The sequence below is a fragment of the Vanacampus margaritifer genome, chromosome 20, assembly GCF_051991255.1.
Source record: "Vanacampus margaritifer isolate UIUO_Vmar chromosome 20, RoL_Vmar_1.0, whole genome shotgun sequence".
In the NCBI taxonomy this organism is placed as follows: Eukaryota; Metazoa; Chordata; class Actinopteri; order Syngnathiformes; family Syngnathidae; genus Vanacampus; species Vanacampus margaritifer.
Genome location: NC_135451.1, coordinates 12,167,129 through 12,194,878, shown reverse-complemented (window position 1 = coordinate 12,194,878; position 27,750 = coordinate 12,167,129). Strand labels below are relative to the sequence as shown.

At 38.9% G+C, this 27,750-nt stretch overlaps 2 protein-coding genes across 3 annotated transcripts in view; one reads left to right on the top strand and one right to left on the bottom strand.

Moving 5' to 3' along the window:
- The window catches only part of LOC144040095 (uncharacterized), a 136,621-nt gene that overhangs the window by 20,652 nt on the left and 88,219 nt on the right, over positions 1-27,750 (top strand). The gene's annotated exons all lie outside the window — the stretch shown is intronic.
- Positions 862-26,295, bottom strand: plod2 (procollagen-lysine, 2-oxoglutarate 5-dioxygenase 2). Of its 2 annotated transcripts, XM_077553903.1 has the most exons (20): positions 25,868-26,295; positions 18,510-18,601; positions 17,961-18,097; positions 16,295-16,458; positions 13,942-14,054; positions 13,798-13,861; positions 13,573-13,670; positions 12,564-12,665; positions 10,057-10,182; positions 9,855-9,976; positions 9,028-9,132; positions 8,194-8,319; positions 7,378-7,519; positions 6,782-6,844; positions 4,996-5,109; positions 4,720-4,785; positions 4,458-4,562; positions 2,978-3,124; positions 2,271-2,396; positions 862-1,754 (listed from the first exon to the last, which is right to left on the bottom strand). In XM_077553903.1, the coding sequence occupies exons 1-20, from the start codon at positions 25,968-25,970 to the stop codon at positions 1,599-1,601; spliced, it is 2,271 nt and encodes a 756-aa protein (XP_077410029.1). In that variant the 5' UTR covers positions 25,971-26,295; the 3' UTR covers positions 862-1,598. The 2 variants fall into 2 exon arrangements, with proteins under 2 accessions (XP_077410029.1, XP_077410030.1); XM_077553904.1 differs by lacking the exon at positions 6,782-6,844.

Genomic DNA, 27,750 nt, shown 5'->3' with positions numbered 1-27,750 from the left:
TGAGGAAGTGAGCTGACCCACTCCTCCCACCTCACCCACCTTATTAAATACCAGCTACTCATACATTTTTTTTCTTTAACCAAGGTGGAGAGGAAGCTTTTTTTTTTTTTCATTGTGGGAGGCGAGTCAGTGTAACCTGATTTGTAAAATGTAACCATAAGCGATGGGGAGGTCAGATTTTGTTTAGTTATTTTTGGTGGGCTAATTATATGTAGGATATTCAAGAAATTTGATTGTGTCTATCCAAACATATCATATTTGGTCAGATCATTCATCACATTGGTGAACAAACATACATAAACCTCAACGTTATACATGTTGCCTCACCCTTCCCACCCAGTACTCTTCCACAAAGTTGAACATTCCTCACTTGTGCAACTTTCATGTGCACGCATGCATGTATATATTCCCGTCTCCGCAAGGTAAACTGAACTACAGTTGCACTAGGGAAGCTCATCAGTCGATATCTAAACAGTCGTCGCAGCGCTTGAGTTCAGATGCTCGTGTGATTGTTTCTGCATGTGACATGTTCAGTGAAAGACGGGTTAAAGGACTTGGAAGGCAAGTTGATATTGTGCAAAAGCAGAGGACAGCTGTCTGCAGGAGTCATCTGTTCCAGACATATACAGCATTATTTCTGCAGAGGGCATGCTGTTATTTTTTTTTAATTCTGTCAGTAATGCGTCATTTTCATTCAACAGAAAAAGAGCTGCAAATAATAATTTTAAATTAAGAAAATATATATATATATAAAAATGATCTAAACGAGTCATCGATTATAAATATCGATCAATATGATAATCGATTAGTTGTCAATTAATCGTTGCACCTCTAAATAGAAATGATAATCTGAGTAATCAATGAAAATCTTAGATTTTTATTACATTTTTCACAATAAATTAAAAAGGCAATTTTCTGAGTTGAAAAATCCATTCACACAGGACATTTTTCCCCTCAGATTTTTGTTACAGAAATGATGATGAATGCCGATGTTCAAAGAGGCACATGACAAACCTTCAAGTAACCGACTTAATTCAAACAACACTGACAGCGAGTTCTGCTGACCTGTTTTATATTTCAGCTGTGCAAAATACAAAAATAGATTATCGAACCACAAACACCTCGACTCGCGTCACCAAATAAATTCTGTCGAAAAACAAAATGTTGATTAGCACCGAATGATTTTGATTTTTTTTTTTAACACAATAAATCACGTTCAGTTTTTTAACTGTTAACACAGCAGATACACAAAGGAAAGTCCACATGATAGCCTGATGCAGCCAAAATGACAACTCACGATGAGCTCATTAAATACATCATGAATGGAACTTGGAAATGAAGACCTGAAATAGTTGTACCCTGCTAGCAAAATGCCTTTTTCTTTTGTGTACCTAATGTTCGAATTTGCCACGTCCCTTTTCCAGTCAACACTCTGTCTGACAGAGATTGGCTTCATGCAATCACTCATCTTTTTTAAAGCAAATAGCTTTAAAAATGCATATCTACAAAACATTGGGGCACAAAAATGCACTAAACAACCATGAGAAGCCAAGATCAGTCAAAAGTTTAAATTACAGTGGAGTCAGACAGTTTTTTTTTTAAGGGTCGATGAAGGACACTGCAATATAGCGTGTGCCGTTGGTGGTGGGTAGACCTTCGTGGAGATGAGTCAGTCGCCCCGGGTGCATGAAGCTCCAGCCTTTCCTAAGCGATTCTATGGAACAGTTGTACCGATGGAAGCGACAGCCGCCACCCTAAGAAGTAGCAATGCATGGTCAGTCATTCTCAATCACTGTGCTGCGGCACATTTGTTAGAATAAATGTACATAAGTTATCCCATATTTACTCTTTTTGTAATTGAAAAGCATTGATTCAATATTGTGAATTCATTCAACATTGTGACCTATGTTTGAACTATGTGGGCTGGGGTCATCTGTGGAAAGAAGAAGCTGCGCTATGTGTGTCCCCTAACCTTTAGAACAGCAACAGGCTATGTAACCAGGGCCTTCCCAAATATAGGAGGAAACTCGCCACGGTGCGCTTTAGAACGGGTGGGAGATTGTCATTATATTATAATTATGTTTTTGGAAGCAAATGAGCTAGGTACATAACGAGACTAGATCACAATTTCGCTGTTATACAGAACTTTCTCTGACTATTTTGTTTTTTTGCCGTGAGATTATTCGTCTCGACTCAAAAGTCGGAAAACACTGAATTTATAGACACAGTCTCAGTATATTGCCAGCTTTTTTTTTTACACCTGGTGTTACCTGAAAGTCGGTGTCTTTGTTATTGAGGGCAATGTTGATAGTAAAGGTGGAGGAGTCATGGTGGGGCCTCAGGTATGATTGCCTCTCAGGAGTATATTTGACTACAAAGTTCATGAGTGAGTAACCCTGCAACGGGATGGAAAATACATCGTTAGTCGTCAGCGCAGTCTTCACATATCAAAATGTCGCATTGTGTGCTTGTAAAGGCAAGGTTGTTTTCTTTGGACTGACAATGTCTTCTGCTACTGCTAAGCTGTCGGGAATTGAGATATGAGATGTGTCAGGAAAGTTGCAGGACTGGTGTTATAAATACTGTCAGGCTGGGGCAACCAAGTCATTTTTTCAATTTTTTCAGGAAACAAAAAACTAAACCATTTGCATCATGAGAAGAGGATTTAGGCACCCCCCCAAAAAAATGCAAACAAAAATACTTAGGCAATTATTTAAAGGGTGTGACTATATATTTTTTTCCTTTTTCCTCTTTGCCAAGCTAAAAAAAAAAAAAGCCATCTATAAGACACATTTTGAAGATTTGCGCAACATCAGCTGCACAGGATCCCGGAAGAATCCTTCCAGATGTGCTTTGAGGCTGGGAAAGGGGAGATGACCTCAAAGTGTAATATTTGTAGTTTGGATTTCAAATACTGTCTATCTTTTGCCACACCAGTTCTGGCACACTTCGTAGTTATCCTCGAGGCTTCACAAACCTTCGTGTAGTATCCGGAGAAAACTTTTAGCGTGACAGGCGCGATGAACTCCCGGATGAAGTGAAGCCACTCCTTGTCAAATCCGATTTGCTTCATGTGGATGTCGTCCGTCGGGACTGACTCGTAGCCACCGGCAATTCGCTTGTCCTGTTGAACAAAAAGCACACGAAGTACACGAATGCTAATTAATTTAATCTGCTCAAGTCCAATGGATGGATCCTGCTCGTTTTTCCTTAATGCTTTATTCTTAAAATGTGCTGAGTCGCTAAAATAGCACATTGCCAAATTGACAGTTTACTTATGAGGGCTTTGGTGCTATAATGAGCCACTCTGGTCAGTTTACTGCTTTTTATTGCAATTCCGGCGACATAACACCCTTTCTACTGCTCCCACTGGCGGGACTTTAATTACCTATGTCTTAACAACTTAAAGACATTATAGATGTAATCAACGCAACATCATAAGCCCTTTTTATGACCGTATTCATGCAGTGTGGGCAAACATAAACGAAGGCAGTCCAATTTATTCTCACATCTGGTCAATATACGACTCCACCGCCCACAGCAAAAACAGGTACCTTCAAAAGTTATGGCCCTCGTGTCTATCAGACAACAAAGAGACCTTCTCATTAAAAAAAAAAAACTTTACAAGTCATCATGGGGGATGCCCCTTTGCGCTTACTTCTTATTGCTGTATGGTTTTATTCATTTATTTATTTATTTATTCATGCAGGCAGGCACCATTGATTTAGTTTCAAGTGAGGATACCTTCGGTAATAGGAGCAGCTCTGGGCACATGCATCTGTTATTATCCTACTTTTTATCCTCCATCTACTCTGACATTTTGTAAACAAAACGTGATAGAATGATTGAAGACAAAATATAATCTGCTAAATGTAAACTAAAAACATGCAGTTCTTTGGCAACATTTAATTAACGCACACACGCATATACACATACTCACCCACATACAAAATACAATTTTAAAAAATATTTAAAAAAAATAAAATAAAAAAATAAAAAAGAGAGCAATGATGATGACATGTCAAATCGGTAAAATTACCGAATGAACAATACTGAGCTCTCCAGACAGAAAAAAATAAAAAGTAACATTTAATTTGCCACTATCTCCACGTTGGCTCATTTGCCATTCAACCAGAAGGTTTTTGGGAAAACTCTTTAAAATTCTACCAAGGCCCATGTTTCAAGTTTTCCACAGTGTTTGAAAGGTTATTCTTCGGCCAGAGCCTCTGGACTGTTTTTGCAACGTCTAATAGGTCCAACTAAAGATTTATTAGGCTCCTCCTTAGACTGTGCTACTTCCCTTCCCTCAAATGCAATAAAAAGCAAATTAGCCCCAGGTCAAATTGTCCAAAACACTAATGAGTTTGCTTTATTTTGCATGCTGCTGGCAGACGCCTGAATGAAGAAAAGGCTAGTGTGAGTGTGTATTGACTACAGCACTGTGTAGCAGGACTGACCTCATGTTTGCCACCAGACCACGTGCCGTGGTTCTCCATCTCTTCCACTATTTCATCACAGGCCTTTTCTGTGAAGACCGGGAACCAAAACACATCTGGACAAGGCTGCAAGCCAAACAGACAAGCGACTTATTTTGAAGTTACCTTCACCTCGAGTTGTTCGCCATGCAATGTGAATTATTCATATGAAAAACAGATGGCGGAATCCATGTACGGCATTCGGTCGGATTGTATTCTTGTTTTAAAAAAACAAAATACAAACCTCTTCCAAGTAGTTCTCAGTGAAAATGTTCATGTAGTTTGGATGGATGTACTTCTCCTTCCAGTCCTGCAAAGAGGAATTCATATTAGGGGCCTTTTGTTGGACTATTTGATGACCTGAATACCAGTCAGCACTAATCCTCTCCCCCCTACAAGCAGTCTCCCATGTTAGGAGTCACATCTCATGACTTGATTATTTTCATTATGGCTAAGAAGCTTCACAGGTGCTTTTACTCTTTAGCGCTGTAAATGAAAGGTAATGACATTAGCGACTTACCAGGGGGTTTTCGAATATCTGCCACAAGTCGCTGTTATAATGAGAAGTGTTATAATTGGCTGCGGAAAGGAGCCGTCCAAAGTCGTGGCGGTTTGTTAAGTACATGAAGACTCCCTGCAGCAGAAAGGAAAGAGTTAGTTACACACAGGGCATCAAATGTACTCTTAAATGTCTCACAGGAAGATCCAGCTATACATTATTCATTCTTATGCTTAAAGGGATACTTGACTCATTGAGCCATTTTCAGCAGTGAAAAGTTAATAGTCTTGTCCATAATTAATTTGATAACTTCAGAATTTTTCATGTACAATTAATACCTTTAAAAACTAACTTTTCCACTTGCTGTCGACAGATGATGACATCACCTGTGTTGAGGAAGTAGGTAACGACCAATCATGGCTCACCTGTTTTCTGGGTTTGGTCCGTAAACTGAGCTATGATTTGTCGTTACCTACTTCCTCAGCACAGGTGACGTCATCTTCAGTCGACAGCAAGTGGAAAAAATAGTTTTTAAAGGTATTAATTGTACATGAAAAATAAGGAAGTTATCACATTAATTATAGACAATATATTAACTTTTTACTGCTGAAAAAGGCTCAATGAGTCAAATATCCCTATAAACATAATTATCGGTTAGCACTCTGATTGTAAATTCAAATGTTTTTGTTTGTCTGATTTAGGTAGAGCAGAAACAGAAGCCATATAAATAATCTAAGATTATTTATGGGTGGTATAAGAGTGGCTTAGGAGGGGGCGTTCACACGGGTGTTGGTCGAATGGGAACAGTTGAGGGTGGGGGTTGGTGAGGTGAAAGGAAGGGCAGAACAGGGACAGTGGGGGTGCAATCCTAGGAGCAATACTCCCTTCTATAGGGAGGCACAAGGGAGGTGTTGGACTCAAAATCAGACTAGGCTTTGTTTAATCATGACAAATTTAATATTGCTGCAATTGCCAAATGTCCATCATAAAAAGCTGTGATGTTTGCCCGGACTGTTTACAATGTACCAATTGAGCCTAGTCTGATATTGGTCAGTGTATCGAGATGAAGCAGCTGATTTTACGGTCAAGCATCAAGACAGGGCTCTTTAATGTATGGCGACTTTGAACATTTTTTCTCCTCCTTGATTCTTGTGACAACAGAACTGGTTAAACTTCAGAACAACCTTAACTCATTCACTCCCAGACATTTTCACTGAAGCAACCCCGGGGCTGTTTTACTGGATTATGACTGATTTATAAAAACATCAAACCTACCAAAAGAAAGATTAGAGTCTCTTCTTTCATCAGGTAAAAAAGTATGTTTCTATCTATTCCCGTTTTGCAGTTTCATCATTATTCACAAATCTGTTTATAACAGTGGGGAAAAGAGCTTTTTCCAACATGGCCCTGGTTGATCTCTTATACTCTGCTGGCACCTGCTGGTCACTTTTGTAATAACTACCATTGATTTAAGCGGTCTCTTCAGTTCAGAGGCTGCATCAAAGCCTTCTGTATGCTCTAGCATAAAAATAAAAAAAAAACATATAAATATGTCTTTGGGAGCATGGTAATATTTAAAATAGAACGTATTTATACGTTTTTGGGAGCGAATGAGTTAGAGCTGTTTTGTTCATCAACTCGACAATGGTGTATTGATGTTCCTGAAGAACTACTACAGAATACCTAATGCAATTCTTCAGCATCCACCCAGACATGATAACAAGCCAAAGCTTGGAATGGCTTCTGAGTGCTAACCTGTTGGAAATGGATGTTTCAGATAACAACAGTAATCAAAACAAATGGAAACCTTTGGGGGCCTGAGCATATGGAATGATTCCGGAGAAGGGGACTCTTTTTCTCTCTGACTGGTCTAAAACGAAGGAGAAGCATCATGTAAATAGGATAACATGAGTTATTGTTTCAGATTAAGACACAGGGTAACAGAGCATCATGAGGGGTGGTGAGGAAATGCGCCTGCGTGGGACGAGAAGCAAGATTCCCTCTGAAGCTGATGTTTTGTTACATTGTCAGGAAGGCATGCAGTACTGCAAAAGACACCAAGTTGGAGTGAGACTTGATGTAGTGCCGTGCACTGGTGACATGTCAACAGCTTGTAGCAATGATAATAAACAGTTTGTTTGTTAGAAAGTGAGAAGGAGAACCGAGGCTGAGAAAATAGGATCTTGTGGCCAGAAAAGACAGAAATGGGGGAATGATGGAATACGACAACACAGTACCATCATGCCATCACAACACATAAGAGCATTTCAAATACATACTTGCCATTTATCACCTTCCATTGTGCTGTTGACTTTTATAGGGTTATCATTCATAGCAATTACATAATGCCTCATCTGTATTTGGAAAAACATAAATATTCCTACAATCAAAAGTTGTCCTTACCAGATCTCTGGTGTGTTTACACAAAGCCATATCAGGGTCCAGCTTCTCAAGAACAAAGTAGTTCCTTTCTTTCAATTCCTTCCTCAAAACAGACCCCTGGACCAGGTAGATATGCGCCATGTATGGAATGTTCCACACGCCCCTGGAAACAACGCAATGTAGCGAAATGACGCAGTCTTCCCGCTATTGCCACTCATTGGCATTCATGTGGAGATTTGTTAGTCAAATCCACAAGCCACATGTTTAAGGGTGTGTGTGGTATGGCGTCAAATGATGTAATGTTATTATTAATGGGGGGGCACTGTTTATTCCTTTGTTCCCATCTAAAGATATTTTTAGACATATATAGTGAAAGTGTTTTTTGTTCATTTGTCAGAATCCCGTTTCCTTAAAATTATACAATACCTTCATAAAATCAACTTTAAATTCCCCTTGAGTGCGACAGGGTCTTCATGTGAACTGTTTCAGACTTTGCTCGCCGATGGATGGCTTGCGCATGCCACATGGAGGTCTGATAGAAAAGTTCTTCAACTAAAAAAAATAATTTAAAAAATATCCCCCATTGGCGAAAATGGGCTTCTGGCAGTGGCAGAAACGGGCCGGAGATGGTAAATATATATATTTGTGTCTTATTTTTTTTTATTTTTTTTTTACTGGCAGCCAATGGGTTTACATAGTTTTCACTTGGTAGATTTGCCATTTGTCAGGATGGAATTTAGTGATTGTATGCCATCTGCTGCGTACTGTTGTGACTCTTGTATATTATTTCTAGCCTGTGATTGATAATGCGGGATACCTCAAATTCATCATACTTACACACGTTTTCTCTGCACGATATCGACGTAATCTTCCGAGCGGGCGTAATAACCATCCAGACTCAAAGCTCCCCAGAAGTTGGACCACAGCTTGTTGTGGCGGGTGACGAGGGGGCCGATTAACTTCCTGCGGGGAGGCAAGACGAGTAGTTGCATGATAGTTTTGTTAGAGGGCACAGATATACAAAGGTAGAGCATTTCGAAGAGAAAAAGTAGAAGCCACTCCTAACCCCTAATTTTAACCCAAAATCATCACCGTAATCCCTAATCCTATTTTAGCATGTTTTTCCCACAGATTTTAGCCACAAACCAAACTACACACTTTTTATTGGATATGGCTTAAAGTTGAGCATTAATAATTGGACTGTGAATCATAGTTCTACTCAAGATGGTACTCCACTTATGCCCGATTTTTTTTCTTTTCATTTGGCAACTTTCATGGTCAGCAGAGAATTCCCACACTTCCTTGAAATAACCCAGGACGACCGTTGCTTCGATTGCAAACGCTGAGCTCCAGCCACGGAGACTAGATGTCGTTTGCGGGACGCTTTCTTTGCATTTTTATGGGCTGCAGAAAGGAGACAGGAGTTTGCATGTTTGTTATTTTGCGTGATGCAAAGTGGCACTTCGGGGTTAACGCAGCAGACGCTTTCGCCGTTTCCATGTGGTCGGCAAAAAACAGGAAGCCGGCGCAGATTATTTTTAAACTCTCAGTCGCTCCACTGCAATGCAACGCGCCTGTGGTTTTATCACTTGGAGAATAAATTCAACAGTCTCATGAACTCAACAGCAACATGGGAGGTTTTTTTTCCAGGTGCCGCCGCCGCCTCATTACCTGTTCTGCTCAATGAGGAGCTTCAGAGTCTGTGCGTTGGTGAGCATCACGTCTGAGTCGATGCTGAAGTAGAAGTCGCATGTAGCATCCTGGCGGCAAAGATCCCTAAAGACACCGGGTTGGCAATGACACAAGTCTTTATATTCAAATCCTGGGCTGAAAAAAAAACGCTTGGAGAATGTTTATGAATTTGTGACTTAATTGAGGCTTTTTTTTATTTTACAATACATTCTTAATGTAAAGAAGTGCAATTTTGTCAGAGAACATATACGGCACATAAACATTGTTTAACTTAGCAATAATTCTAATGCTTCTGTGGCTGCACTAGCCAAGATGACTTGTAGCTTTAAAATGAATCCGGAAAGTATTCACCGCGCTTCGCTTTTTCCACATTTTATCTCACAGTCTTGTTACGAACAGGATTGAAATGTTTTTTTATTCCCTCATAATTTTACACACAAGATCCCATAATAGATCTTAAAATGGCTGTTTACCGATGCCACCATCCAACCTAAAGGAACTTGAGAGGTGATGCAAAGAGGAATGGATGAAACGGGCAAAGATGGGTAATGCCAAGCTTGTCGCATAAATTGAAAAAAATATTTCAGGTTGTAATTGCTGTCACAGGTCCATCAACAGAATATTGAACAAAGGCTGTGACTACTTATATAGATGTGATTTATTCTTTTTTGGAATTATTGATACATTTTAACGATTATGATGAAATATGAATTTCTTCCATTTTGAAATAAGGCTGTAACATAAAATGTGGAAAAAGTGCAAGTGTTAAACATCTTCTTTTTTTTTTTTGTTTAATTCGTACATACATAGCCATGTTTCTGGCCTCTCCTTGGCTGAGATTTTCTTCTGGTCCAACGACCTTTAAGCTGCTGAACACGTTCCTATGTTCCTCCCAAAACTTCTGCATGTGCCTCTCGTGGTAAACCTCCTGACAATTGGGGCGGGGATTAATAGATTAGCAGGCCATGCAAAAGGAAGGAATGTTTGAAAAAAAAAAATGGTACTTACATTATTGTGAACAAAAACCTTGAGTTTATCTTTGGGATAATCCAATGTCATCAAGCGCTGGAAGAACTCGGGAAGAAATGGCGTCGGGTGCTCAACGAAGACTCCGACAAGCACATTGGGGAACTCCTATTGAAATTGAACAGATGAAAATGGATGACATTACATTTCAAGCATCGGGTCCAGCAAACGGAGCTCTGTTTAGCATAAATCGCGGAAACGTTTGACACCTCACATTAGCTCTGTTTATAGTTTGAAGTTGTGACGGATGACATTTTCATCAGTGGAGCTTTTAGGTTTACTTTCATGTCGCTTTTGCTGACATGATTTCGACTATACAGTACTGGCTAATCCTTTTGCAGTTATCTGCGATACATATACGGGATTAAATCTCAACAAGCAACACCTATTAGTGACGTCTAGGAAAGGTTGTGAGTGCTTTAGAAGAGCTTCACATTGCCACGTATAACTTTATAGTCAGGGAAGAGCCTGTAAACACTCAGCTGGGAAAAAAAAAGAAGAAAAAAAAACACCGAATTAAAGAGGAAACATTTTCCCAGAAGATTGCTTCAGCCACGAAAATTCACCCTGGACTGTAACTCCCTGTGACCAGTTCACAGCGAGGATCCGGGACAGGGATGAAAAGGGACGCAAGCCCAGGCATCTAATTTGAAGGTTCGCAATGTCTGGCTTTAAGACACATGACGGGAGTCTTAAAAATTCTGCCAATGTGCAAGGGAGGGAAAAAAATGACCCTGAAGCAGACAAATGTCCACACAGTGTTTTTACACAAAATAAAGCATTGGGTTGTGGTCGCCTAGCTTGTTATTGTCTTTGGCAGTAGAACTCAAATTGTATATAACAATTCCTAAGCAAAAACACACACCAAAAAGTCAAGCAAAACTTCCTTCTTAGCTCCATCTTATTACTATACTTGATATTTATTTACACATAACATGATCACCAAACTTTTTGCACAACAACCAACAGTAATTATATATAAATAGGCCTCATTCTCTATTAAATGTGTAGAAGTGTTCTGCGTTAGTGATAGACTGATATGATTTTTTCCGATACCGATTTTTAGTAGGCAAGGAGGCTGATAACTGGTATTTGGAGCCGATATTCTTTTGCCGTAAAATGAAAAATATTAGCATAAAAAAAATGTATGTGTCAATTTCAACATGTTTAATGTTTTTCTTTTAAATTAAAATACAGCAAATAGCAAACTTTGTTTTAAAATTCTAACACTGTAAATACATTTCTATAGTAAATAGTTTTCCAACGTTTTAACACAACTGAAATGTTAAACTTTCACATATTTTCGCAAATTTGGGGTTCTCGTCAGACTTTGTCAAAGGTTTCAAATGATGTTTGCAAACAGTGAAAATTTGTCAGAACATCTTCAAAATGTCTTTGTGACCAGAAAACCTGTTTGTGTCTCTAAACATCTTTGCAACCTTTTGCAACATTTTACAAACCCTGAAGAAATCACAAAAGTTTGCAAACATTTGTTGCTCAGAGAGATCTGCCTTCAGATTTGTAAAAATGTCAGATGCCGATATCCGTCAAAATGTTAAATATCGGCACCGATAATCGGTCTATCCTTAGTTCCACTACACATCTTGGGTAAAAACTTTTTAGAAAGCTGATCCTTTATTATTTGTGTGTACACACAGTTCAAAAACGGCTTAACTTGTTCACAGAGTAAGAATAAATTCAAGAATATTTTGCTGCTTAATTTAAGTGTCAAATGTTCATACGTATGATTTAGGTACAAATATGCGCATTTGAATTGTCTGTAAATGTCAAATAAATGAGACCGACTTTAATTGCTGTGTTTAAAAACATTGATTTTACTGAGCTCAGAGCCTCGCAGGTTCTTCTAGCAAATATTGTAAATCACTGTTGAGCAATTTTTTTAAGGACCAGACACACTTGTAGTGGTATACAAAAAACGGATTCAGTATTTTTGCTTCAAATTTGGGTACAATTAATCAAACACCACCACATAACTCGATATTATTTCCAAGTTCCTGCCATTCCGACTCTGTATACAGTATGTTGCCACTCTTGCTTGGCTGAACTCTGTGACATATTTTCCACATGACCACTATAACTGGAGATTGTGGACAAAACCTATACTGAGAATCCCACAAAAAGGAAGGCTGGTCAGTAGTGACACCCCTTTAAATGAGCCCTTCAGAAAACCACAGGAGCCATATCCTGAACCACAAAGCGGCGCCGGGCTTTCTCTTGACTGTGTAGTTTCCCTGGCACTTATGCTCTTTTAAAAGGATCCAATGGGTCCAGTAGATAAATAACTTTTTTTTTTTTAAAGGGGTGTGGGTGGCAGCAACATTCAAGCTTATCTGTTGAAATGTCTGTCTAGACAGTAAAATGACGGCTGGCAGGTGGCATTTCATCCTTTCCTACAGCCTTGTGTTGAAGATAAACTTTTCCACATGACCAATATAACACAGACTAAAATGAAGGAAAACGGGACCTACTTTCAACTGAGCCGTATCCACGACATCATCGTCGCAGTGGCTGCAGCCGTGTTCATAGTTCCATGTGTTGGGCACGTAGTTGGCCAAGTAGTTCAAATACATCTGCGTGGGAGAGAATTCACAGCCGGTTACGGACGATTAATTTCAGCAGGAGCAGCAATTCAAGCGTTTTTTCCTGGTTCAGCAGATTTATTTTAATACGGGTGCTAAAAATATCGTACCCAGAAATTACATGGTAAACATCCAGTGGAGACAATTTATGTGAAAGATGCTCAGCACACGATTCTCAGTTGCAGCCAGTTATCACATTTTGTTCATGAGCTTAGGCCTGGACTGGCCATGTGGCATGCAGGGCAGATGCCCAGTGGGCCGGCATCTTTTGGGGCCTCAGTGGTGCTATTTTATTATTATTTTCCTCCATTTTCCCCACAAGAGACCACCCCACAATTTAGAAAGAACAGAACAAACTGAACCAATCAAAAACAGTGGCGGAGCTATAAGGTAGCCAGGGGTGGCTAGTAGTCGGGTCAAAATCCCAGGGCCAATATTTGGCTACACTGCTTGGATTGGTGGACTGTTATCTACCGTTTTCAGTTTATTCTGCAGATGTTAACATTTGTGGGTAGAATGACTCAACAGTTTTGGTTTAACACAGGAAGCCAAGAGAAAATGCCAGAGAATGATCCAGAAACTGTTATTCCAAAGAATCGAGGGAAGAGACAGAAGCATTATGGCCTAGTTAGGGATAGAGCTCATCCTCCAATGAATAATAGTGTGACTCACAAATAGAAAGGAACAGTGTTTATGTGTCCTCACTAAGTGGGAAACTCATTAGACATGTTTGAGTCCGAGTGTGAAGCAAAACTGATCCGACTCCCCAACACTTCATAGACAGTCAGTCTCAACACAAACAGCACCTTCTTTGATCGGATTACCGAATCTAACGCATACATTTTGAAGCGCGACTCGAGATGAAATGGTGCGTTCGAGAGAATAATTTGTTACTTACTTTGGTATTCCCATTTCCATGGACAACCACTGGCAGAGAGTCGTACGCTGTGTTTCGAACTCTCACACGGTTGGTTCCAAATTTGAGAAGCACTTCGTCTGCCAAAAAGTGGGAACGTGTGATTATATCAGAGCAGTTATGGAAATTGGTAATTTTTTATGAGATGATGTAAGTGCACTTGGTATTTCGATCTTGAAAACCCGGAAAAGGAATAAAGGAACTCACCAATTGCTCCATTCAGGTTCTGGAAAATCTGGCACTTGTGGTCTAGCGTCATGTTGAGAGAGTCCTAACAGACGGGATTACATTGAGTCTTATTTGACTGAGAAAATGTCATTTTCATATAATTGTTAGTTTTAAAAAACTTACTCTTTGTAACGGATCCACAAATATTTTTGTGTAGAAAAGCTGGTCGTCATCATTGTCATGAAGGTTCCACTGTGAAACAATTCGGTTTATGTATGGGGCATACCCGATTATTCCTGCAAGTGGTAAGCAGTGTGAAATACATTTTGAGTGTAAAACATAGTGTGAAACAATTGAAAGTATATATATAAAACCAGCAAGCATTTGGAGTCAATTATGTCAGTCAGGACCATAAAGACTTTCCTTATCCCTCAGGAAATGTGAATGTAGCTCGCCATAAGATTTGAATGTCTGACAGGAGAGCGGCGAGGTCATTGTGTGCTGTTAAAACACATCTAAGTGTATGTTCTCGTTTCTATCTCCACTCCCACTTTCATTCCCGTCTGTTCGTATACCCCAAGGACACTGACCACATGGACTGATTGCAAGGTTGAGACTATCGCTTAGAAAAAGCCCTCAGGAGCTGTGCGCAAGTTGTCATGTCAGCTAATTGCCAAAAATGAGAATGACGTAAAAGCAAAACAGATATGTTTATTTTTTAGGGGGAAAAGTGCTTTTATTCTGTCAGATCCTAGCATTGGCCGGAAATGTTGGGAAAGGATTACCTCAGGGATGATACCCAGATGCTTTGTGATGGTATTGTTTGGTCTATTTAGAGTTAAACCCCGACATGAAAAAATAAATAAAATTAAAAACGAAATAAAAAATTAAATATATATATATATATATATATATATATATATATATATATATATATATATTTAGTATTTTAAATTTATATTTATTATATTTATATTTATTATATTTATATTTAATTTTTTAAATAAAATAAAAACATTTTTTTAAATAAAATATTATTTTTTCTTATATTTTCTTATAAAAAAAAATATTATTTATTTATATATATATATACATATATATATATATATATATATATATATATATATATATATATATATAGTAACATTGTTTTTGGTACACTCAAACAAAAGGTGTTGCCAACTCCCCAGTATGGAAAGTAGCTATTAGCTGTCCTAAAAGTAGCTAGAAGTCTCTAACTGACGCCATTGCCTAATTTGCATAATAGGCAATTTGCATGTAGTAGAAATATGGACACTGTAGGAGTGAGGAATAACGACACGGGAGAGGAAGGAAGGAAAGGGAAAAAAAACACAATGAAGAACACCAGAAAAAGTCGCTCGATTTGTCGCTAGTTGGTTAGCTAGCAAGAATTTCGTCAAGTTGGCAACACTGCCAACAAATGAAGGCGCGCGCGCATCAGCACAAACTGTGACTACGTTTACATGCAGGCAATAACCCTTATAAAACCCGAATATTGGCAATCTTCGGATTTTGTAAGGCTTACCCCCGATTGTTTCAGAAACCGGAATTCTGACCTTAACCCCAATATTGGCTGCATGTAAACCTAGTCAGAGTATCTTGATCTAAAACTAAAACTGACTTTACTTGGCTGAAATGGTCACTTTGGTCGTAGCCATGAGAATGCTAGCAAACCCAACAATTTCATACGGCGCATTAGGTTAGCCAAGTCAAAGCCACATGTCATGTCGGTGAAAACGAACGCTGAAAGAAGTCTGTGATCAGAGCGAAGGCCGGCTCCAGTATGGGAGGTCGAACCATGTTGATGACCACAGTCAAAGCAGTAATTATGTGTCCTGGAGACTTAGCAGAAAGCAGCAGCAGCCATGACACTTGGACTACACTATGATCAATATTTTGAGGGATTTATTTTCCTGCTTTGGGTTAGCCAGAGCTTTGTACGCAAAATAAATTCCCTGTCTTGGCCTATATAATTTCAAGCATTTTCACAGTAAGGCTTAACAGTCACAATCATTGACCAAGTTGTTGCTACTCTTTAGTCACACGAATGTACTCGTCCCTGCTCCAAAAAACAGTAATGACAGTCAAAATATACGTTTGTTTTAACGCAAGCTATAATAATATACATTTTGCGGTTCCGTGTTTAAAAAAACTAACGCGTGTGTGCTGGCATTCCTTTAAGCCAGTTCTTCCACGTGAAGAATGTTGAAACTGTAGATTATGGTTAATCAGAGTTTGATTGTCAGGATAAGGGTCTACAAAAAGACTCTGCACTACATTAGCATCATCCTAAAATAAAAAATAAATAAAATAAAATATATATATATATATAAAAAAAAAAAAAGGAGAGCAATGATGATGACATGTCAAATCGGTAAAATTACCGAATGAACAATACTGAGCTTTCCAGAAAAAAAAATCATCCTGACTGGTCACTATAACCTTAACTAAAGCAAAAAAAAAAAAAGTTAGCATTTGAAATTCCTTGCATATTTGGAATGTTTCGGGAACCCACCTCCTGAATTGAGGTACCGCTTGCCACTGCGGACCGACGGATACTTGTCAGCCAGTCGCTTATCCGGCCATATCAGCCCTTCTGCGGCAAAAATGACTTTGTGATTGGCTTGCTGGAACTTCCTGAGAATCTCCTCCGGTCCCCCAGCGAAGATAAGATCGTAGCTAGAATGGGGGAAGATGAAATGCAACAGAAGCTTATTTTCCTCTTTAAGGTCAGCCCTTCACATTGGTGAGCATTCCTTCAACGACCTTTTGTCAAACTATGTTGGCGCTTGCATGGCCTTTAGAAATCTGTGACAGACAAGATAAACTTTGCCTGTTGACACAGGGCGACCCGCAAGAACCCCACCTTTAAGCCTGACAAATAAAAAGTCTAGTATACCTGACAAAGCCTATTTGTGATACTGTAACCATTTTCCTGTCCCATCATAAACCCTGAGTTATGGAGATTCATTCTTTGATTTTTGGGGATCTACTGGCAGAAAACAAAAGCATTTTCAGGTGTCTTATCACTTTAAGAATACTCGTATGACTTTGGTTCATAGTTTCTGACTAACCTTTCTGATTTGTGACAATTATGCAGGTGTTACTTTTTTACTTATTGAAGTGTAATACAGTAGTGGTGAAACCAAGTGTGTAAAAATCCAAGTTGGCCCAGAAAAGCCTAAACCTGGAATCTTTTTTTTCTGATTGCCGATGCCGATTTTGCACCTTTAGTTCTTTGCATTACTGCTAATTACTTGCAACAACTCTTGGATGAGGACAATTCTCTTGATTGCTTCCTGGAAAAACTTTCCCCCATTAAAAAATATGAATAAATGTAGAGCACTCATGACATTTTTGCCTATTTTCAACAGAAATGAGTCATTTTGAACTAAATTAACCTTTGAGTTGGATCACCGGGCTTTTCTGAGAAGTCAGAATTAATCAAGCTTAATAACAACAGCAAATAGCAATAATTTGATTTCTTAATCCAGTAATATGGAATATATAAATGATTTAATAACAAAGCAACTTAAAGTTGGATCATAATAATTCAAATGTTACCTCTAGTGATACAATTCGAGTTAAATAGCTTTACAGGAACATTTAAAACATATTTAGGTAATTACCAGGGCTGTTAATTTAGGGCAACTGTGCCATGAACCTACATTGGGTGCTGGTCTAATAAATTTGTTAAGCACTGTATACTTAACTACAGAGACTTTCCCAGCACTAAAGATGGCTCTGTGGGATTACAGGTTTTGTAACATTTACAGATGAACCTTTACTTTTGAACAGTCTCCGAAGCGCAGGTGCAATTTCTAACGCTGCAATCATCTTCTCGTAACTTCTTTTTAAAGGCGAACCCTCTTTTCACAGTAATTATTGAGACGCGTTGCATACATGATCACTTTCTGCTCGGTTGGCCATATTGGGCTCATAAAGTTGTCATTATTTTTAAACCGCGTTATTATTACGGTTTTATAAACTCATAAATCATCTAGCGAGCTCTGTGAAGTGCCTTTACCCGTAATAACACCTTTCCTAAGTGAAGGGGATTTATGAAAATCTTAGAAGAGCTTTCAAGGTATTTGTTACTACTGTCTGAGGCAGACTCAGTGTGGGTGTTTAAAAAAAAAAAAAAAAAATGAATGGTGTTATGTTCCTTATATGCCACATACCTATCTACAAAGAGGACTACAAGGTCCTCTTGGTCAGCTAGACCTTCCATGGCCTCCTTCAGTAGTCTGACTTTTTGTCCTCCACCAATAGAGCGGCCAACATCACCGCCCTTCCATTCTTCGCCCATTCCCAGCACCTGCGAAAGAACACATGCTGGTCGTCAAGTCGGACATGGGACAGTGGGGGGCATTTTAAATTTGAGACAAATTTCCCTCTTTAAAAATTAAAAAAAAATTAAAGTAGACATTTTGGCTTTTGATTGAATTTCCGCAGTAAGACAAAAAGGTGCCAGTGGGTCTAAAATCCATGTTACTTTTTATTATTTATTATTTTTTTTTACCAAGTATGAGTCAACAACAAAATATTGCATGACAGTAACCTTGAGGTATGGCACTAACTTTTTTTTTTTTTGACTGTTGAAATGTAAAATTCTGAACCCTGAGAGAGGGGTGTGCTAAATGATTTGCAGCTTGTGCAAATTTCATTGTTTACCTAACCCAGGTTTGCTTGCAATGTGATGATTTTTGGAACAAGAAATCATATCTCACCTTCACAGTGTAGTTAAAATAGCTTGCAGAGTGCATAAAGCGGATGAAGCCATCTGTTTCTTCTGTTGCCACGGTGAGCACGAGCAACTTTTCTGGGGGGGGAGAAAAAATTCTTTCAGTCAACTATTATTTGACTCTATAAAGTTAACACAAAGTTGTTGGCAGAAACAGATTTGGCCATATACTGTGTTCTCAAATCAAGGTCAGATTTGTCTTTCTGTGAAGCACATCCCAAAAAACAAAAGACAACAAACTGTTTTCACTCTTTTGGTTTCTTAAATAATTAACATTTAGGGTAGACAGATGCCTTTCGGCATGGATTGCTATCAAATTTCAATCCAAAGAACTCCCACACACCACTGCCGAGATTTCCAGAGGCTCTTAGTGCAAAAATCTGAGGTTGAGGACGGGTGAAACCAAGTATAAATTATTGACACTGACCTTGCAGAGAGAGTTGGAAGACACCCACTTTTGAGAAAATTTGAGAAAATAGTTGATTAACTCATTCACTTCCAGCCATTTTCACTGAAACAACCCCCTTTGCTCCCGTCTGTTTTGCTAGATTTTGACAGATTTTGCAAGGCCCACATAATTTTGTATTCTATTGCTATAAAGACAGGGAACCTACCAAAAGATAGATTAGAGTCTCTTCTTTCATCAGGAAAAAAATATATATTTGTATCTGTTTCCGTTTTGCAGCAATTAGCCTTAGAATAAAGCTAAATTTCATCATTATTCATAAACCTGTTGAAAACACTGGCAAAAAGAGCTTGTTGCAACATGGCCCTGACTGATCTCTTATACTCTGCTGGTCATTTTTGTTGTTGTTGTAATAACTACCATTGCTTTAAGCTATCTCTTCAGGTCAGAAGCTGCATCAAAGTTTTCTGTATGCTCTAGCATTAAAAAAAAACTCATAAATACGTTTTTGGGAGTGCAGGACAAAGTATTAAATAATGTATTTATACGTTTTTGGGTTTGAATGAGTTAATTTGTTTAGAAAGTTGCAATCTGAGTGACGAAAGAAGTACAACAGAAGTGCTATTGGACTTCTTTTTAACGCTGTATTGCGTGAACTAATACCGTACCAAAAGTTAAAGGAATATAGATAAAAGCCTAAATCTCTCTAAAGTATGCAAAACATACAATTAAGTCATTGGTCTGGGAAGCTGGTGGCAAACACTGGCACATTGATAATAAGCCTTGTATTTTCGTTGTTGTTATATTTTGGTTTGAAATAAAACCTATCCAAACCACATACCAATAATTCTACTACTACTGACAATGATTTGTCTGATTCCATTTCCTGCTATTCTGTCTTGAAATCGAATCTGTTACTGACTGGGAACGAGTCCTGGCCTTACACTTAATAGCATCAGATGACACATAATAAAGGGTGAAAAAAGTCTTTGAGACAATATGAGTTTCATTTACAACACTCTATTGGCCCTTTTGAATCGCAAGCAAAACTGTAATGGCTTGAAGTTGTAAAATGATGGAAGGTCATCTTTTTATATGCATCTGGGAAACGCATTCTTCAGGCTGTCATGCTGGTTTGTAACATACTGGAAATTAATGGATCTTGGAGGGTCTGATATTCTTTGTACAGTATCGGCCTGGAGGGAGCTGGAACTTTTCCCCAAAGAGGCTATTGATGTAACTTTCAACTAAATTACAGGAAACGCACATTCCTGCAGATGATACAATGATTTCAATCAATAGCGAACATGTTAATGTGCACTTACTCCCCTCTGGGTCTGTGTTTGCTTGGCCAGCGTGAACTGGTCTTTCACCGCTTGGTCACAGGTGGCGCTATGTCCACTGTTGGGAATAAAGGAACAGTGTGTGTTTTCTCCCAAAACAACTTCCTGCTGTGGCAGAAAGCAATGGAAGCGAGAGAATAGGCCACTGAGCAAATTTGAAGAGAAGCAGATGAATAATGAGCTCCTGACGGCCCATAGAGAGTTGGAATTGACACGGGTGCAAGACAGTAAGCCAGGCCTGGAGTACTGCACACTGTCATCTGACCCTCTGGCCTCCGTGTTGTTGTGAGAAGATGACCCAGGAAAAAAAATACTTCAGCATGTTCCCAGAAGAGGTCGGGGTTCAAAATGTTTGACAACTCCGTAACATGGTCTGTGAATGTAATTACAGCCAGAGAAGTCAACTAAACCGAATAAAGGGAATTCGTTGCCAGTATCCCTGGTTCGCAAACGGTCATCATGCTTTTTTAACCACTTACTGAAAATGAACTGGCCCATCGTTTCAATTAGGAAGAAGTAGCCTGACATTTTCCACTCTTTATCTCTCCAAGATGTCCACCTTTGAATCAACTTCTGCGAATTTCCTCGACTGAACCCCCCCCCCCCCCCACACACACACACACCCCACACTTTCCTTCATGTAAACACGTAGGTGAACATGTTTCTCAAGCTTGAACAAGCAACTGTCTTGGTTCTAAAAACAGATGGAAACAGACACATTTCTTTCATTCACTGCTGAGACAAGACATTTTTGGAAAGTCTCTCAAATGTTCCATACACAGTTTCTAGTGGAAGAAAACTTGGGATTCACGGTGATCTTGCGCAAACAACGGCTGGAATCCATATGTCTTGAATATAACATTGTTTCTAGATGAAGCATAAAGCTAGCTAGGGAAGTGTGTGGCATGATGTCATCTTTAGTTGTCTCGTGTAAACCATCTGATTGCTCAAGCCTTGATTATTTTTTTCTTTAATAATCAATTCGATCATTCTGTCCACCAATTACTAATGATCGTGATGCACATTACAGGGATGTGATTTTTCCGCTAATTCGCGGAATTCCGCTTTTTTTATCTCCCCCCCAAAAAAAAAAAAATTCAGATTTTTTTATTTATTTATTTATTTATTTATTTTTTAGTAGTTCATTGTGTATGCACATGACTCCGACAGATAACATCTTCTGCTATAACAAAGACATTTGTGGTATGCTCTAATATGAGTTACTTTTCATTTGGTCATGATACAATTATTTGTTCATGAAATTTGAACTCTTCAACATTATTTATGTGTTAACTTAGTAATCACATTAGTTAGATATGATGATATTCTCAGTGATAGTTTTTAAAAGCAAAGGCAGTCCAATGTTTTTGAATGTGACTGATTTTGAGTTGACTAAAACTGCCATTTTATATGGGATAGTTCAATATACATTGAAAAATTATGCTGTTGTTTTGTCTATTTCTTTGTCATGTGAGTGCATTGAAAGTACTTAAAAACACGGAAAACCCATGAGCTCCGGGGCCCCCCTTGTCCCCCCACCTGCACTGCCCTGGACCTAGCTGGGTGCCAGCGGCCCCCAGACCCCCGGCTAAATTTTCAGATAATTTCACTTTGGTCAAATCACATCCCTGACATTAGAAATTAACCAATTACATTTTATGATGACATGGAAATTTGTGGGGGGAATAGAATGGAATAAAATAAGACTTCCTTTTTAGGGCATTTTATGAATTGGGATTGGGGTGCAAATCCAAGTCTGTTTTCAAAAAATATTATAAACCCTATCAAACACTCTACTAAGACAACAATAAAGACAAATACCCCGTGAATAAATAACACCAACATTAGAATACTGTTGAAGTGGCGTTCACAATTGCACCCAAAATATGGGGCTTTAACTGGACTCCAGGTGATCCTACATTTATTTTCATTCAATCCACTTAGACTTTGATTACACCCTGTTTTATATTATAATGTGTCCTATTTATTTATGAACTGCTGATGCGCAATGTAGTCTTCTTAGGCTCTTAAACAAGCCACTGCAAACACTTCACTACAGACAGTACTTCATGACACTATCATATTTTACACTGCAAAAAATAAAATAAAAAAATACATATATATATATATATATATATATATATATATATATATATATATATATATAAGTCTGGCGTAATCTTCTTTGTTTATAATGTTAGAAATTGACTAATACATGAATGTAGCTGTAGATGGCAGAGGTTGAAAGGAAAGAAGTAACTTTTTGACAAATGACTGCTTCGTCAGAGTAAACTGGAAGTGTCCACACAAGGTGGGGAATGTAGCTCTCAATGCACCCCCTCTTGTCCAAGAAAGGCAGTGGACTTTGAAGGTGCCCAACCCAAACACTCCATTTTTCTTTCACTGCACAGGGTACAGCTTTTGAAAGTAAACGTTCACACTTAGATGCGCTAACGGTGTGACAGTCGCAGGTTCCCGCGAAATCCACATAGACGGGAGGAATTGCGTAGCACGTCTTCTGGACCTGGACATGAGAATAACAGAATATTTCCTCTTTGACGAGACATCCAGGGCAAAAAGACAAGACGCTTGCATGTTGCCTGTAAAATATTATTTAAAATCTCCTGGTGGCCAGTTTTAAATACAAATTTAGCACAACAAATATTGTTCTCATGCTATATTTTTCTCAACTCAAACTGTAGACAGCCACATTCATTTTAGGCATACAGCCAAGGTATTTCTAACTAACCAGCAAACTCTACACTCCCATTTTACTGGCTCCCATGTCACTCACCAGGCCTGGCCACGTCTATCAAAACCACAGACACCCTCTGTCACAGATAGTATGTGACCCAAGTGGACAAAAATAATACCTGCACAGGTAATAGAACATACCAATTTACCCCCCCCCCCAGCTTAAAAAAAAACAAAACGTTTTTTATAAGTCAGTTAAAATGGAGACTTTACACACTTAAAGTAAAAAAAAAAAAAAACAGGCTAGACAATACATTACATATTTGTCTTAAAAAGGAAGCACTGTGCAGACATTTTGGGTGAACTACTGGTGGTGTCCTGCTATATGATTATAGCCGTTTTCTGCCAAAAGGGGTTGTTGGTGTGTTAGAAGCGAGCTGGAGACAATGGAGAGTGTGATTATACATTTCGAAAAAAAAACAACCGTAGGTGGAGTTTCCGTTTCTTCACGGAAAATTACAGTTGACAGATTTGCACCGTCTAGGAAAAGTTGTCAATTTTGTGCGCTGAGCGTTTGTCACAGTCAACCACAGACATTGAACCCCACATTGCAGGCTTAAAAGTTAGTTAGTTAGTTGTGTTTTCATCAATTTCCTGCAGAATGGCATAAAATGACCTTAAAAATGCCTAATTAAAATGTTATAGATTTGTAGATAGTATTGAGTCTTTCAAAGTATTTCAAGCTAAACTTAACATGTTGTATTAATCTCAATTCGATTGTCAGTATTCCACACTCTTTTAATACTTGATTTCATTTTTGGCATATTGACGTTTGTTTTATTCTCAAATGCATTCGTAGGTTTCGTAAAACGGTTTTCTGAATCCCGCATATTTACTCCGAAGTGATGTCCACGGGGCCGCTTCAAACCAGTCAAAGGCTTCATTCAGGCAGTCAAACAGTGAGTTGGTGGGGGAGGGGGGGCCGCCCCTCTCTCTCAATGTTGCGTTACTTTCCAAAACGGGACTCGCCAACAGGTGGCCTGACCCTTGCAGAATCAACCCCATTGTGCTCCCAAGTCATAGAGAAGCAGTGTGCAGGCAAATACTTGCATAGGTGGCATTTACCAGACAGCCAAGTGCACCCAGAACATTTTTGCAGCCAGCATAATAACATGTAGTTTGCGAGCGGCTGCCTCGCTTCTTATAATTTAACCCATCCAGGGTCTATTAACTGAGCTTTTATGGGCTTGTCGTGTGTGCTACAGTCATTTGGTTTTTGGATAGCCAGTGAAAGCATTTGATAAGGGTCTTGTAAAAATAAGTACAGTGGCGCCTAGATCTGTGAGATTAATTCATCCCTTGACTTGCGCCTAGCGCTGTTGCGAATATTTTTTAGAATTGATGAATCTATTGATTATTCCATCGATTAATCAAATAATCTGATCAAATTTGATTTCACGTTAGTGTATTACAAAACTTCCCCCCCCACCACCCAATTACTGTTTATTAACCTGCTATGGTTGTTTATTTAGTATTTCGTTTTTAGTATATTCACAGCTCTACTTCGGTCCAAACGCAACAAACAAAAAAAACTAATAAAAACAAATCTACAAAACAAATCTATACGCAACTGGTTGTATTTGTATATTGTGTTTTACAAGTGATTTTTGCAATCACAATCTAGTTACCAGATAAGAGTTACTAAGTTAGCCTAGCTTCTTCTCTTTCTTCTAGTGATGGGAAAATGAAGCTTCATGAAGCACTTGCGATACTTTTTGACTCCTCTAGATGGCACTCATGGTTCCAAGATTCAATGGAAATGTAATCAGTTTTCATTGCACTCGCCTTTTATCGTTAAACCAAAAGCACCATCTGGAGGAGTCAAAAAAGTATCGCAAGTGCTTCATGAAGCTTCATTTTGCCATCACTACTTTCTTCTGCTACTACGACTTCTTATTACTATTAATGCAACTACTCTTTCTTCTTTGTTGAATTTTCCGGCCGCCTGCATGCCTTGTGGTACTTCACTGCCCCCCATAGGTCAATCTTTGTACTACGACGGACATCTGGTTGGATTATCTCTCCATTTTCAGTGGAGGGTAATCATCACTACGATTGTTTCCTTGTTTTTCCCATGTGTGGCGTCACACACATTTTAAATAAAAATCAGTTAAGTTGTTTCAAATCTGTAATGCATATTTAGTCTGAGAACGGGTCTCAGAAATGACAGGATGCTAAACTGCTATGAAAAGTACCAAATCCTCCTTTTTAATCATGATAATACGACACGCTCGCTGCTTTGACAACAAAACAGAGCTTCCCTTTTTTTTTTGCAGCCAGTTGTGCTTGTTATGTGTTAATGAGATAATGGTTTTCAAACGGGTCGTTAAATGTTGCCGCGGCAGAGCAGGCGCCTGTTCCGGCATGTTCCATTCAAATAACTCATGTATTAGCATAATGGTGACATATACAGTTCATTAAGTGCCATTTTCAGATAAATGCTGCGCCTTCTTAAATATTGATAGTTTGGCCGGCTGCGGGGGCTGGTAGTCATAAAGTCATAAAAGTTAAGTGCTTCTTCACTTCCACATCACACAAATGCTTCAAGGTGATCAAACTCAAATGTCTTTCTTGGGCAATTAGTGTAAAGCTTGCCCAACATTTTTGCAATGCATGTTGGGAGTTTTAACAGTTTTTTCATGACTGTGTGTCAAGCAGCATACAATTAATAACAAAGTCAAGCACTGTGACCATCTCAGACTGCTTATTTATGTTTTGATGTGATCTTAGACCCCCCCCCCCCACGCAGGTATGCAACCGCTATCCTCCCGTTGTTGACGTATCTCAAACTTGCATCGCATGCACATTGCTAGAATAAAGTGCGCTCATGCAGCTTCTTACCGTGTGGAATAGGCGCAGTATCCCGGGGTGTGTCAGTGGACACGGCTGCGTTCACACACGCCGTCCAGCATGAAAACACAATGCAAAACTTGAGGTACTCCATCACCGTTAAAGTGCTTGGTTCTGAATGAGGGGGACACGAGTGGACATCAAAACTCGGCGAGGGGTGGTCCAAATCAAAAACAAAATCCCCGGAAGTTTTTTTTTTTTCTTTTCTTCCTTTACCGCCTGCTCTGGTGATAAGACATTTAATAAATACAAAAGTGAGGTAGGAGGGAAAAGTTTAGCTCCACGTTTTGATTTGAAGGGTGCACCTCCGGTTGTTAATTGCTGAGGCGGCGCTAAGCGGTCCAGATGGAGCGCGTTGGAAGGCTCGGAAGAGGAAGGAGGGGATGATAGCAGCAGTGCCTGACACGCCGACGTCCAGCGTGAAAGTGTGGCCAAGCGCAGCTGTATTTGAGACCCCAACAGACCCTCCCTTTCCCCACTTCTCCTCTTTCCAGACGCCACACTCATAATTACACCCTCCCCCTCTCCACACCACTCCCCCTCTTCCACACTGTTCATTCTGTGGTGCAATGCATGATATTGCGCACCAGAAAAACTATACTTGCATGAAAACAAAACAAAGGGGAGGTAGTATGGCGAAAGTGGGTCTTCCTCACAGTTCTGAGATCCAGGGTTCGAATCTCAAATATGTGTGCGTTTCAACCGCAGGACTTCAATAATTAACTCACAATTAATTAATCACGCTTTTTATACCTCAATTTATATGTAAATTTATAATAAAGTGTACAATATTTGTATCTAATTTTCATACTCTTAACATATATGGAAATATGGAAAATGGTTGCATTTTTTTAGTCATTGAATAATTTCATAACAATTCATAAAACATTTACAATTAAAAATAGGTACTGTACTGTAAAAAATGAGCGTGGCATTGATTTGTGTTGGTCATTTTTCATTTACTACATGGCATAATTGTGTTTGTGCATTTTTCTTTTCATATAAAGAGCTGACTCATTTTTAACATGAAGTAACTTGTGAAATTCTGCACATTTTAAAAACTGTCAAATACAACTTGACCCCAGTCCCCACATATATACGCATAGTTATTTAATTGATTACTGTTAAATTGTGCTACAGTGACGAAGGTCTAATCTATTTAAAATGGTCTCTACTCTTATACTGTCTTGTCATATGAAAATGTGTGACCTGATGGTCTTAACTGATTTTAACTGGATAAGTGTCCCAAGGTCAATGCACAAAACATTAAAAGAACAAAACAAATCGACATTTACAACATTTGAGCTTATGAACACACGACGAGCTATTTTGCACAGCTGCTTAAGAAGAATATGTCGCAGAATAAGTTTCAGCAATTTTATAGAAGTTACTGCCCAAAAATAATTGCGTAGTGGTTGTAACATGTATCACAGTGTTAAGTTGTAGTCCGGTTTGACGCAATGTTGTCGTGGTACTATTCGCTTGGATGTCAGTGGAAAGAGTTTGTCACTGCAATTACAACAACCTAACTGTTAAATGGGGGGCAGTAATGAGGATAAGTGGACAGTAAATGGATTTGGAATCAAAACAGGCAGAATTGGAAGGCGGGGCTCGGATGTAAAGAACGAGTCAACGCACTTCTTGCTTTCGGCATGCATGTTTTTTTTTTGTTTTTTTTTAAGGGAACCACCATCCAAACAGTACAATTCAAATTTCATTATACTGTTACATACTGTAGTACATTCAGTATATTCCGCAGGGCCCTTCTGACCTTGAAACCACAACTTTGGCACATTGAGGTCTCATTCCTCATGATGAATAACTGACTTGTCCTGTCTGGCAAATCGTTCCTATGCGAGACGCCGCTTGAATGG

Bases quoted from the DNA above. Each gene is read 5' to 3' on its own strand.
- plod2 (XM_077553903.1), bottom strand. From the start codon at position 25,970: ATGGAGTACCTCAAGTTTTGCATTGTGTTTTCATGCTGGACGGCGTGT. The intron at 9,977-10,056 runs GTAAGTACCATT...CCCAATTGTCAG, and splicing joins AGGTTTTTGTTCACAATAAT to GAGGTTTACCACGAGAGGCA. The intron at 3,125-4,457 runs GTCAGTCCTGCT...TTTGTTCAACAG, and splicing joins GGTCTGGTGGCAAACATGAG to GACAAGCGAATTGCCGGTGG.